Source organism: Apostichopus japonicus, chromosome 14, assembly GCF_037975245.1.
Source record: "Apostichopus japonicus isolate 1M-3 chromosome 14, ASM3797524v1, whole genome shotgun sequence".
NCBI classification, from domain to species: Eukaryota; Metazoa; Echinodermata; class Holothuroidea; order Aspidochirotida; family Stichopodidae; genus Apostichopus; species Apostichopus japonicus.
In genome coordinates, this window is record NC_092574.1 from 23,017,967 (window position 1) to 23,032,451 (window position 14,485).

At 39.1% G+C, this 14,485-nt stretch overlaps 1 protein-coding gene across 1 annotated transcript; it reads right to left on the reverse strand.

The window, feature by feature from the left end:
- Nucleotides 1-5,268: 5,268 nt before the first annotated feature.
- Nucleotides 5,269-13,369, reverse strand: LOC139979527 (ganglioside GM2 activator-like). The gene is made up of 4 exons (XM_071990433.1): nt 13,003-13,369; nt 7,827-8,018; nt 6,945-7,094; nt 5,269-5,561 (listed from the first exon to the last, which is right to left on the reverse strand). The coding sequence occupies exons 1-4, from the start codon at nt 13,150-13,152 to the stop codon at nt 5,406-5,408; spliced, it is 648 nt and encodes a 215-aa protein (XP_071846534.1). The 5' UTR covers nt 13,153-13,369; the 3' UTR covers nt 5,269-5,405.
- Between the last annotated feature and the right edge of the window lie 1,116 nt (nt 13,370-14,485).

Sequence of the window (14,485 nt, forward strand, 5' to 3'; positions counted from 1 at the left end):
CAGAGGTTCGAAACTGGTAAGGAAGATCGTAATTCCACTGTAGGCGTTTGTCACCTATATCGAACAATACTAGTTCTGTTTTTGGTGACATATTTTGCCCTACTCTAGAGATCAAACATGATGCTATCCAACTCGAAAATCATTTGTGATTCCTAAAGCCGGATCTCGAAAGAGATACTTTGAACAGACTTTATGTTAATGCAATGGAAGTAAACGACAAAGGCAAATGAATATATATAAATGAAAATCGTAATGAGTTGGAAAATCAAGAACAGTGAAAAAACTTTCAGCCTCCACCGGGATTCGAACCACGGGCCTCCCGCTCTGTACGCGGACACCCTAACCACTAGGCTATGGACGCTGATTGTATGTCCAGAGGTTCGAAACTGGTAAGGAAGATCGTAATTCCACTGTAGGCGTTTGTCACCTATATCGAACAATACTAGTTCTGTTTTTGGTGACATATTTTGCCCTACTCTAGAGATCAAACATGATGCTATCCAACTCGAAAATCATTTGTGATTCCTAAAGCCGGATCTCGAAAGAGATACTTTGAACAGACTTTATGTTAATGCAATGGAAGTAAACGACAAAGGCAAATGAATATATATAAATGAAAATCGTAATGAGTTGGAAAATCAAGAACAGTGAAAAAACTTTCAGCCTCCACCGGGATTCGAACCACGGGCCTCCCGCTCTGTACGCGGACACCCTAACCACTAGGCTATGGACGCTGATTGTATGTCCAGAGGTTCGAAACTGGTAAGGAAGATCGTAATTCCACTGTAGGCGTTTGTCACCTATATCGAACAATACTAGTTCTGTTTTTGGTGACATATTTTGCCCTACTCTAGAGATCAAACATGATGCTATCCAACTCGAAAATCATTTGTGATTCCTAAAGCCGGATCTCGAAAGAGATACTTTGAACAGACTTTATGTTAATGCAATGGAAGTAAACGACAAAGGCAAATGAATATATATAAATGAAAATCGTAATGAGTTGGAAAATCAAGAACAGTGAAAAAACTTTCAGCCTCCACCGGGATTCGAACCACGGGCCTCCCGCTCTGTACGCGGACACCCTAACCACTAGGCTATGGACGCTGATTGTATGTCCAGAGGTTCGAAACTGGTAAGGAAGATCGTAATTCCACTGTAGGCGTTTGTCACCTATATCGAACAATACTAGTTCTGTTTTTGGTGACATATTTTGCCCTACTCTAGAGATCAAACATGATGCTATCCAACTCGAAAATCATTTGTGATTCCTAAAGCCGGATCTCGAAAGAGATACTTTGAACAGACTTTATGTTAATGCAATGGAAGTAAACGACAAAGGCAAATGAATATATATAAATGAAAATCGTAATGAGTTGGAAAATCAAGAACAGTGAAAAAACTTTCAGCCTCCACCGGGATTCGAACCACGGGCCTCCCGCTCTGTACGCGGACACCCTAACCACTAGGCTATGGACGCTGATTGTATGTCCAGAGGTTCGAAACTGGTAAGGAAGATCGTAATTCCACTGTAGGCGTTTGTCACCTATATCGAACAATACTAGTTCTGTTTTTGGTGACATATTTTGCCCTACTCTAGAGATCAAACATGATGCTATCCAACTCGAAAATCATTTGTGATTCCTAAAGCCGGATCTCGAAAGAGATACTTTGAACAGACTTTATGTTAATGCAATGGAAGTAAACGACAAAGGCAAATGAATATATATAAATGAAAATCGTAATGAGTTGGAAAATCAAGAACAGTGAAAAAACTTTCAGCCTCCACCGGGATTCGAACCACGGGCCTCCCGCTCTGTACGCGGACACCCTAACCACTAGGCTATGGACGCTGATTGTATGTCCAGAGGTTCGAAACTGGTAAGGAAGATCGTAATTCCACTGTAGGCGTTTGTCACCTATATCGAACAATACTAGTTCTGTTTTTGGTGACATATTTTGCCCTACTCTAGAGATCAAACATGATGCTATCCAACTCGAAAATCATTTGTGATTCCTAAAGCCGGATCTCGAAAGAGATACTTTGAACAGACTTTATGTTAATGCAATGGAAGTAAACGACAAAGGCAAATGAATATATATAAATGAAAATCGTAATGAGTTGGAAAATCAAGAACAGTGAAAAAACTTTCAGCCTCCACCGGGATTCGAACCACGGGCCTCCCGCTCTGTACGCGGACACCCTAACCACTAGGCTATGGACGCTGATTGTATGTCCAGAGGTTCGAAACTGGTAAGGAAGATCGTAATTCCACTGTAGGCGTTTGTCACCTATATCGAACAATACTAGTTCTGTTTTTGGTGACATATTTTGCCCTACTCTAGAGATCAAACATGATGCTATCCAACTCGAAAATCATTTGTGATTCCTAAAGCCGGATCTCGAAAGAGATACTTTGAACAGACTTTATGTTAATGCAATGGAAGTAAACGACAAAGGCAAATGAATATATATAAATGAAAATCGTAATGAGTTGGAAAATCAAGAACAGTGAAAAAACTTTCAGCCTCCACCGGGATTCGAACCACGGGCCTCCCGCTCTGTACGCGGACACCCTAACCACTAGGCTATGGACGCTGATTGTATGTCCAGAGGTTCGAAACTGGTAAGGAAGATCGTAATTCCACTGTAGGCGTTTGTCACCTATATCGAACAATACTAGTTCTGTTTTTGGTGACATATTTTGCCCTACTCTAGAGATCAAACATGATGCTATCCAACTCGAAAATCATTTGTGATTCCTAAAGCCGGATCTCGAAAGAGATACTTTGAACAGACTTTATGTTAATGCAATGGAAGTAAACGACAAAGGCAAATGAATATATATAAATGAAAATCGTAATGAGTTGGAAAATCAAGAACAGTGAAAAAACTTTCAGCCTCCACCGGGATTCGAACCACGGGCCTCCCGCTCTGTACGCGGACACCCTAACCACTAGGCTATGGACGCTGATTGTATGTCCAGAGGTTCGAAACTGGTAAGGAAGATCGTAATTCCACTGTAGGCGTTTGTCACCTATATCGAACAATACTAGTTCTGTTTTTGGTGACATATTTTGCCCTACTCTAGAGATCAAACATGATGCTATCCAACTCGAAAATCATTTGTGATTCCTAAAGCCGGATCTCGAAAGAGATACTTTGAACAGACTTTATGTTAATGCAATGGAAGTAAACGACAAAGGCAAATGAATATATATAAATGAAAATCGTAATGAGTTGGAAAATCAAGAACAGTGAAAAAACTTTCAGCCTCCACCGGGATTCGAACCACGGGCCTCCCGCTCTGTACGCGGACACCCTAACCACTAGGCTATGGACGCTGATTGTATGTCCAGAGGTTCGAAACTGGTAAGGAAGATCGTAATTCCACTGTAGGCGTTTGTCACCTATATCGAACAATACTAGTTCTGTTTTTGGTGACATATTTTGCCCTACTCTAGAGATCAAACATGATGCTATCCAACTCGAAAATCATTTGTGATTCCTAAAGCCGGATCTCGAAAGAGATACTTTGAACAGACTTTATGTTAATGCAATGGAAGTAAACGACAAAGGCAAATGAATATATATAAATGAAAATCGTAATGAGTTGGAAAATCAAGAACAGTGAAAAAACTTTCAGCCTCCACCGGGATTCGAACCACGGGCCTCCCGCTCTGTACGCGGACACCCTAACCACTAGGCTATGGACGCTGATTGTATGTCCAGAGGTTCGAAACTGGTAAGGAAGATCGTAATTCCACTGTAGGCGTTTGTCACCTATATCGAACAATACTAGTTCTGTTTTTGGTGACATATTTTGCCCTACTCTAGAGATCAAACATGATGCTATCCAACTCGAAAATCATTTGTGATTCCTAAAGCCGGATCTCGAAAGAGATACTTTGAACAGACTTTATGTTAATGCAATGGAAGTAAACGACAAAGGCAAATGAATATATATAAATGAAAATCGTAATGAGTTGGAAAATCAAGAACAGTGAAAAAACTTTCAGCCTCCACCGGGATTCGAACCACGGGCCTCCCGCTCTGTACGCGGACACCCTAACCACTAGGCTATGGACGCTGATTGTATGTCCAGAGGTTCGAAACTGGTAAGGAAGATCGTAATTCCACTGTAGGCGTTTGTCACCTATATCGAACAATACTAGTTCTGTTTTTGGTGACATATTTTGCCCTACTCTAGAGATCAAACATGATGCTATCCAACTCGAAAATCATTTGTGATTCCTAAAGCCGGATCTCGAAAGAGATACTTTGAACAGACTTTATGTTAATGCAATGGAAGTAAACGACAAAGGCAAATGAATATATATAAATGAAAATCGTAATGAGTTGGAAAATCAAGAACAGTGAAAAAACTTTCAGCCTCCACCGGGATTCGAACCACGGGCCTCCCGCTCTGTACGCGGACACCCTAACCACTAGGCTATGGACGCTGATTGTATGTCCAGAGGTTCGAAACTGGTAAGGAAGATCGTAATTCCACTGTAGGCGTTTGTCACCTATATCGAACAATACTAGTTCTGTTTTTGGTGACATATTTTGCCCTACTCTAGAGATCAAACATGATGCTATCCAACTCGAAAATCATTTGTGATTCCTAAAGCCGGATCTCGAAAGAGATACTTTGAACAGACTTTATGTTAATGCAATGGAAGTAAACGACAAAGGCAAATGAATATATATAAATGAAAATCGTAATGAGTTGGAAAATCAAGAACAGTGAAAAAACTTTCAGCCTCCACCGGGATTCGAACCACGGGCCTCCCGCTCTGTACGCGGACACCCTAACCACTAGGCTATGGACGCTGATTGTATGTCCAGAGGTTCGAAACTGGTAAGGAAGATCGTAATTCCACTGTAGGCGTTTGTCACCTATATCGAACAATACTAGTTCTGTTTTTGGTGACATATTTTGCCCTACTCTAGAGATCAAACATGATGCTATCCAACTCGAAAATCATTTGTGATTCCTAAAGCCGGATCTCGAAAGAGATACTTTGAACAGACTTTATGTTAATGCAATGGAAGTAAACGACAAAGGCAAATGAATATATATAAATGAAAATCGTAATGAGTTGGAAAATCAAGAACAGTGAAAAAACTTTCAGCCTCCACCGGGATTCGAACCACGGGCCTCCCGCTCTGTACGCGGACACCCTAACCACTAGGCTATGGACGCTGATTGTATGTCCAGAGGTTCGAAACTGGTAAGGAAGATCGTAATTCCACTGTAGGCGTTTGTCACCTATATATATATATATATATATATATATATAAAAGGAAATAACCGGCTCACATGTTCAAAATCATCAAATGGGGCTTAAGACTTATGAGGATGCCTTGAGAGAATAAATTTGACCTAGTGAATGTTACTTCACTTGGTTAGAGAGACAACAATATCAAAACAAGCAAGTTGTGCATCACTAGTGTCGTACAGCTGGACATTTATCTTGTAATCACCATCGGTCAACCATTCTGGTAGTCCTGTCTGTGGGATTTCTACAGTCGACTTCGGCAGGTGGTAAGTGCCCTGTGTGAACCATTAAATATATATATACGTTAGGGGAGGAAAGAAGGGAGGAACATGAAAAAGGGAAGTTATTTTGTATTAAGAATTTATATAAAAAATATAATTTTTAAATATACACAAATGTTCTTTTAAAGGTCAAAGGTAATGATGATCTCTTTCATTTTGTACTTTGCTTAAATTATAGTTTTAACTTTCAACTTATGTAATTGTACCGTTGCTTTGATCAGATTCCACCAGAATGAAATACATTTACACTTGTCAACAAGTTGAGCCAAAACAGTCAAAGTAATGAAAAATTACCCTTGCTTCATGCATGCCTTTACGCTTACAGTAAAATTATGGTAAATGGGTGAAATTATTTGTGAAAATGCCTCTGGATACAAATTTGATGTATCCTTCTTTCGCTGTACAAATCTTAGTAATTTTCGTCGAGGCTGTGCAGACTGAAATTACGTTCCAAAAGTGGTTACAAAGCAAGGAAGCTTACATTGCTAATTGATGCAGCTGCTGAATATGTATGCCGCAGGACACAAAGTTGAGGGAAACACAAACTATGGCAACCACTGCCACTTACAATGGTCAGAGTTGATATTTCTCACAATTTGGTTACTTCAGTAAAGTGATTAGAAATTAGATAACTTTCAGTAAAAATGGAATTGAACACCCACCAATGATTTCTGGCACAATGAAATGCATACATATATACTAGATGAATAAGGCACATTAAATTAAAAAACACTGAAGCATTGATTATTGTAAATTTATACTTGTGGCTTGCTTTAAATTGTTTCTTTTTAACTATGGCCTGTCTGTTGTCAATGGTGATTTTTTTGTTTGGCCTCTGATGTTCCTTCAAATGTTGAGTTTGTTAGTATTGTACAACATGTACAAATAAATTAACATTCTAATGTGGATGAAGACTTATAGAAACTCCCCTTGCACTGAATATATAAATGTTGTATTTACATATTTGTGTGACAGATAGTACCTTCAAACAAGAAGCAGCTGCTCCACCATGGCAAATTGTCTTGTACTTTAGTGGTAAATTTAGCAGTTTCTTTTGATTACAATCCCCTGCTGCTTTGTGACATGTTTGATCAAATGAAACTGGAGTGTGGTTTCTGGTTTACATGGTATGCAAGTTACTGTGGCTTCTGCCTGGCATTCCCAGCAAAGAAGTAGCTATAAGGGGGGATCTCTACCAACTTAGGACTGGATAGTTGGCAGAGCACAGGGCCTGAGTCACTGGTTTGAACCCCCTCTCTACCAAAAATTTTCTTTGTACTTTCCTATCATTAAAATTTCCCCAGTCAGTTTTTTTGGTTCTTTATTTACTTAAATATAAGTTTGAACTTTTTGTAACAACTGAAAAAAAATACTTACCTGTTGAAAGGGACAAGTACATGGCAGGTTGTATGTGCTGAGAGGAGCAGGGCACGGTTGGCCAGCTTTGAATGGTATCATACTACAGCCATCAACATAAGTACATGATCCTAAATTGTCAACACATGGAATTTCAACCCAGACAAAAACCTGAAAGTGAAAACATGAAATATCAGAGGACATTTTAAAGGCATTACACCAGATTTTAAGCATTAACTAAATCCTAAATTAATTATTGGACTAAAGAAAGTGGGTAGAAAGCAAAAGGAATACGGGGTCAGTTTGAAATGATAGTTCCAAGGAAAATTATAAATAGCCAGTTTCTTATTCCCATGAAGGAGGATGGGCAGATGCGAACTATTTGGGAATAAAATGATAATTTGTAACACCAAAACTTACCGGATCCCTTTATTGCCAAATTGCCTGTTTTCATATGTTCTATGAAAAACCTCTTTCACTTTGGTGTAGAGAATCCTTTGAGATATATAACATCTACCTCATTGAAGCCCCCCCCCCACCCCCCAAAAAATGACTTGATTTAAATTGATTCACAATTTATTCATTGCAGACTTGTTACTTGGTAAATTTAATGCTGTATCCTGTATTTTTCAGTCAGTCCGCTACTGAAGTGTGTCTGATTACAATGAAATGGCCAGGCCTTCTAACAGCTGAGAACTATATGGTTTCCAAAAACACAACCACATTACAGAATTTCCTGTACATAAATAAAAGTCTTTGTTGATGCAACCATACATGAGTTTCTAATTTTCCAGTTTTTACAAGATTAGAAGAAAAACTTAGAGAAATAAAAGAAAATGCTGACAATGTAATTCAAACAGAGGACTGTCACTGTTCATTGTTAATACATTGCGCATACTGTACCTTCTTTTCTACTTTGAGAACAGCTTTAGTTGGTGATGTGACGTTCACTCCAACCGAACCCAGGAACTCCACAGTGACGTTGCCGGGAACTACGATTGGGTCAGGGGTCAGGGATGCGGTCCCTTGGATTGGGGCTGTCTTATTACATGTTTTCACACTGAACTCTTCCACGAAAAGACCTGGACCAACTGTCTGTGATACAAAATGAAAGCAATTGAGTCTAATTAATATATGTTTTATCCCAATTTTTAAAAGGTTGACACTTCAAGACACTGCCTCTCCCCTCACACAAATACAAGAACGAAGAATAAAAATCAAGACTTGTTACTCTTGTTGTAGACAGAGATCCAAAAGCACTTCAGTAATGAACTTGTTTAATAACTCATGGTTCATCTCAAGGTTGAACCTAGAGGTAAAATGGCATCATTCAATAAAAGCAGCCCCCTGAAATAGCTTCCGATTCTACAGTAAGATAGAAATCAAAGTATTACCTTTCTTATTTTTCACAGATCTTGCAGTTGTAAAATATAAACAACAGGTGCTGGCAGGGAATGATTTAATGTGTATAAAGATTTTGCATAGCAGTTTTGAATGCTATGAACATAACATTTTTCGGTTCTGTCTATAAAAACTGCTATGCATTGTTGCACTTGTATAGCAATTTGCATAGTATTTTGCCATTGCGATGGCGGATAAATTATTAAATATCTGGTTGTTTGCTTCTCCTTCATCGTACAGACTTAGATGTTGGCTACATACAGTATCATTGATGCCTTTCATTCATCAAGTTTCCTCATCTTTTGTCTATTTTATATAAATTTATAAAGATATTTGAATGGATCTTATGCACAATTCTTTCTCAATTTCACTTACAATTAGAAATCCCAGGAAAAACTTAACAAGCCATGGATTGGCATTTGCTGTGTTGTCACTAGCCTGACATGTACATAGGATAAATAACTCAAAATTCAACCAGTCATAGGAGTGACACCATACCTACAATTGATTCCGGGATTGATTGAGGAGGGACAACATACTAGGTCGTCCTGGTATGCCCACTCCTGCCACTCCCCTTTAGCTGTTTTACCGTGAGACTCGCCGCTTTATGCAGCGTCTCACTGTGGGATCTCAGGATCTCGCATGCAAAGTCTAAACCAGTGTTAAAACAAAGTAAAGCAAATTTACATGAAGTTGTTGAAACCCAGAAAGCCAGTTAGCTCGATGTGATGCCTTGTCTGGCAGCCATACAATTTGCTCAAAACAACTATCTGACTAATGTAGTGCAAGTGAGTTAAATTTTCCAAGAATTCAGTGAGAACCAGAAAAGATCAGAGATTTCCATGTCTTATTTGTAGCACTCCCTTGTGGGCATCGACCAATGAATTCACTGGTAAGGATTCTACAGAACAGAATTATTTTTCTCCAAAATGTTTCAATATCTAGAAAGAGCAGACTTCCTATAGATGTGAAATATAGACACATAGATGTAAGAAGAAAGAGGACACTTTATTTTATCAATTTTGAGCTAGTAAATAAGCTCTGCTACCAACCATCCCTTTAATAATTGTTATTAAGGGAGAGTTACATGGCATTGTTTACACTCTGTGACATATTTTCACAACCTACTGTCAAAGCCAAAGTCATCTAGTATAGAAATCAAATAACAAGGCCAATTTTAAGGCCATTTGAGATAACCTATTGATCCTTTGAGCCACTTTACAGGCCACTTGAGATAACCTTTTGACCCTTGAAGCTCAGAGCTGAATAACTGATAAGGGCCAGTTGAGTTTGTTTAAAGCACCTGTTTAAGTACTTATCCCTCTTTGAAGCAAAATTTCATTTCCTGGATGACTGTATGTATCATGAAGACCTATCGCATAGACCTCCTTCACAAACCAGAATGCATTGTAGTTTTGATGATGTAACATTCATGAGCGGTTTTCTAGATGAATCTGACGTAATGTATAGCGAGGGTGTGCATGTTTACAAGGGTTTCACGATTTGACCTCTGATGACCCCAAATGACCTCTACCAAAAACAATAGGCTTATTTAACTCAATGTGGTACTTGTACACACTAAATTAGAGGTCGGCCCAAGCTTCCCATCTTGAGATATCGTGTTTACCAGGTTTTCACACTTTATAACCCCTGGTGACCCCAGACTACCAATGACTTCAAATGACCAAAAACAATAGCCTTTTTGTACTCAATGTGGTACTTCCTCACACTAAATATGAGGTCCTACAAAGCTTTCCTTCTTGAAATATCGTGTTTACAAGGTTTTCACAATTTGACCCCTAGTGACCCCAAATGACCTTTGACCTCCACCAAAACCGATAGGCTTTTTGTACTTGATGAGGTACTTCTACACACTAAGTATGAAGTTGGTCCAACATTCCCTTCTTGAGATATCGTGTTTACAAGGTTTTCACAATCTGACCCCTGGTGATCCTAAATGACCTTTGACCTCCACCAAAAGCAAAAGGCTTCTTGTACTAAATGTGGTATAGTCAGTATTGCGAAGTTCGCCATACTGCGAAGTTCGGGCACCCTAAGAAATACACGATTTTCACCATGAAAACCTACAGGAAGAGTCAAATTTCACCAAAAAGTACGAAGCTACAGTTATTTTCTCTCCAAAATGACCCGTGTGCAAGAAATTACTTACATATTTGTCAATAAAATGACGAAGATCTATGAAGTCTGTTATAATTACTGAAAGAGCAACAGCGCCACCAATTTTTACCAGCGCCACACTGTGGGTTGCGTGTCCGAACTTCGCAATACTCTAGCAAGAAATACCAGTTCCACAATCACGAAGAATCTTCTTGGAAAACAACGTGAAAACAGTTTGCAGGAAAGAAAGTTTGGCCGTGTATCGTACTATAACAAAATTCTCCCACCATATCAAGTATATTTTCAAATGATTTATACCAGAAGATTTAGTTTTGGGGTGTTTTAAGTCTTAAGTGGCCGAACTTCGAAGTCACCATCCTACTTCTACACACTAACTATGAAGTTGGTCAGACCTTCCCTTCTTGAGATATCGTGTTTACAAGCTGGGCATCACAAACATAGTCGTACAGGACCATTACGGTTTGGGGGGGGGGGCAGAAACTTTTGTGCCCGAAAGTTCCCGTGACACTATCTAAGCGGAGCGCCACCATCGGTTTTCAGACATCGACCTTCACAGAAAAGAATAGGGTTCTTGTACTTACAAAGACGGATCCACATACCAAGTATGAAGTTCCATTCATCAAGACCTAGCTGATGTGCTGGATATAAACACGCTCCAGCAAGAACTAAGTTAATCACAGTGCTAAGGACCCCAAAACCATGGTTTCTACCGATGATAAGGAGATGGGAAGAACTCTTCGCAAAAGGGAATTGATGTGGCAGAAATTTAAGGAGAATCACCTATGAGGGACTGTCAAGTTATAACAAATTTGTTAAGGGATATAAGATGAACAAAATAGCAGACGAGGTAGAGGATTATAAAGGAAATATCAAAGAATTAGTTGAAAACCTAACTGGGACAAGGTGTGAGGTTCCCCTGCCTCCAGGAAAGGCTGAGGAGTGAGGAGTGCCGGCAAGTAAGATTGCTGACCTTTTTTTATGGACAAAATACTGAATATATGTGAAAACTTATCAAATAAAGAAATAAATGAACCAGAAGCTTGTGTCAAACGTTCCACTTCTAGACACCGTTATCTGTGTAAAACGAATCGTTAATAATATGCAGTCAAAATCCTGTAAAAGTGATAGAGTGCAAACAACCTACCGGAAAAAAAAGGGTTACCAGCCGTGTTGCCAGTAATGACAAAAAATAATGAATACTTCATTGGGGCAAAGTAAATGTCCCCTAGAAATGGAAGACAGCAATAATTAAACCATTATTGAAAATGCACAGTCTTGAAATTGGTTGCTTGTTACTATATAGACCTGTGTCAAATTTGCCATTTCTATCAAAAGATGTGGAAAAAGTAGCCCTATCACAGTTCAATTAACACTGTCAACATATTCTCTTATGCCTGATTATCAGTGCGCACATACCGTAGGAACCACAGTTGTGAAACGGCTCTGGTGAAACTGGTAGATCATATATTATGGAATATGAAGAATAAAAAAGTGAGTCCTCATATAGCTATTGATTTAAGCACTGCATTCGACACAGTACATGTCGATCCTTTTCTAAAGTTTGGTCTGGGTGATAAGGCTTTGTGTTGGTTTGATAATTATCTGAGACCTACAGTATAGACTGTGATGTTTGGGTTGGTGAAAAGTTGTATAGTCGTCACATGCTTCTATTTTCGGTTCCATAAGAAAGTTGTGCTGGCCCGGTTTTGTAGTCATGTTTGAATGCTAGCACACTTCATGGGGTGATTCCTGGGGCCAGTCGATTTACATTTGTAGAACAGCTAGTGCTCAATAACCACAAATATAATAGTTGTAGGGATAGTCTTAAAGTACAAAATCAGCATAACATCCTCACTTAAAGGGTGTGAAGACTCCTGCAAAAAGAAACGCCTAATGCCTGTAATCTGACCTAGTTTTGAATGAGGTGTAACAGAAGTGTTAGACACCACCATCAATCCCAGAAAATACTCACACAGCTGCTACCGTCGGTAATTAGACACTAAGGTACAGTCAGTGCATACAGCTGCAATCAATACCCACAGCACATTGTACAAACGATACAGCGATGGACATCTCAGGTCCAGCTAAAGATAACAAGGTATCACGTTTCATTACTGTCTGCATTTTGTAGCGACACAAACAAAACGGTTCTTGCAAGCAACAGAAAGGTAAATTTTCCAGATGGCCCAAACGGTTTTGGGCGAAACAAAAAAAAACAACCAGCTCTACTTTTTAATTGGCCAAGTGAATGCTTGGCTAGGCACATTTAATTACTTGTTTGGTCTGAATGAGTAGTAAGCAGACTTGGCCATCATCAGTACTGAACTTTAAATGATAAAATCTGGTCACCAAACATTGCCAATGAAATTACTAATTGGCAGCGTGCCCACGTTAAATGATCATTTAATTTTTGTAATTCTCTTATTTCATAATCATAGATTATTTTAATTTGCTTCACATCCTAACACATGAGCAACTAACCAAATACCTTTGAAATTGTTTACCGAGAAAAAACTGAGCATGCGAAGGAAATAGTTACCTCCATAAATCTTTCAGGTGTCTGTGGAATAGTAAGCAACTTCATAATCTGTTGGAATGACCGGCTGTCTGCTGGCAAAGATGCGACGAGACTTATGCACGCCATTATTACGGTTACGAAAGAAGGCAGGTTGGAGAACCGAAGGTCCATTCTTGATTCTGGGACTAGGCAAATTCTGTTTTCCGTAATCAGTATTTTATGTTAACTTCTTTGATACAGTTTACTATCGACACTAACAAACAGAACTAAGTTGGTCCTGTTAACGATTGAACAAAGCTCCAGCACTGAACACCTCACTTTGTAAACAAGTTCAGCAATCGTTGTGGTACCACGGTAACTTTGGGCGTGCGTTGACTTAACGCAACAAGGTCAATGAGTCAGGATTTTTCCTTCGGGCAGCGAACTTATTATTGTAGTGCGCATGCGCAATACAATATTGGCATATCTGGTAAAGCGAACGATATAACTATACACGTTTAGAGTTGACCCCACTGATCTGTACACTAACAGTGGTTGACCCTGCCGTCTGCGGACTGCTATTCCATTAACCGCAAGAATCGGAATCGGGGTAAATACTCCGATGGTTCAACCAGGGAGCTGCTACTCTAACGTTAGAGTAGCAGCTCCCTGGTTCAACAGGCCATTTGAATTGCGTTGAGGTCATGGGTAATTCGTCGTTTGTGAGTTGAAACACTTCAACCAAATTTTCAGCGTAAGGTTTAACAGTTTGTGATTCAAAGTTCACATGCTTTCTTTGCTTTCACATTTCCCTATTCTACTTAACTATTGTGTAGCCTACTTAGGCCCCTATGTCAACAAAATGTAAATTTGTTTATAGAACAGTAGGGGGGTGTTACTAAAACGAATGACAATTGCGTTACACATAACGAATGACAATATGTTGTACACACTAAAAATTTGCGTTGACTAAAACGAATGACAGTAATGACAGCAAAGACATTTCAATTGCTTCAACCGGATATCACAGTTCATACTTCGTGGGTATCTAGATCTAGTAAAGTACGGACAAGATAAAAACACACCATATAGTAAGCGAAATTGTAAGTCTGATTTTAAAAAGTAAATTTAACGTCACTTTTCCGATATTAATTGTTAGAAACTAACAATACCATAATCTTGAAGTGGCTTCAGTTATCTTTCTGTATAAATCTACAGAGGTAAAAAGCACAGCACGCAAGCGCAATCTCACACAAAAACTTTCCCTGTGGTTTCTATCCGTAAATTACACCAAAACCCTGCAACCACGTGATGCGATTTTCCTCAAATCATTTTTGCGAAGAAAACCAATAACCGCATTTACTCCACTCCGTTAATCATTCTAGCACTTTTCAACACTGTCCTTCGTTGTCATTCGTTGTCCAAGTTGTTGTCATTCGTTGTCATTCGCTGTCATTCGTTGTCATTCGCTGTCATTCGCAAATGATAATTAACCCTGTACAAAGTCAATTGTCATTCGCTGTCA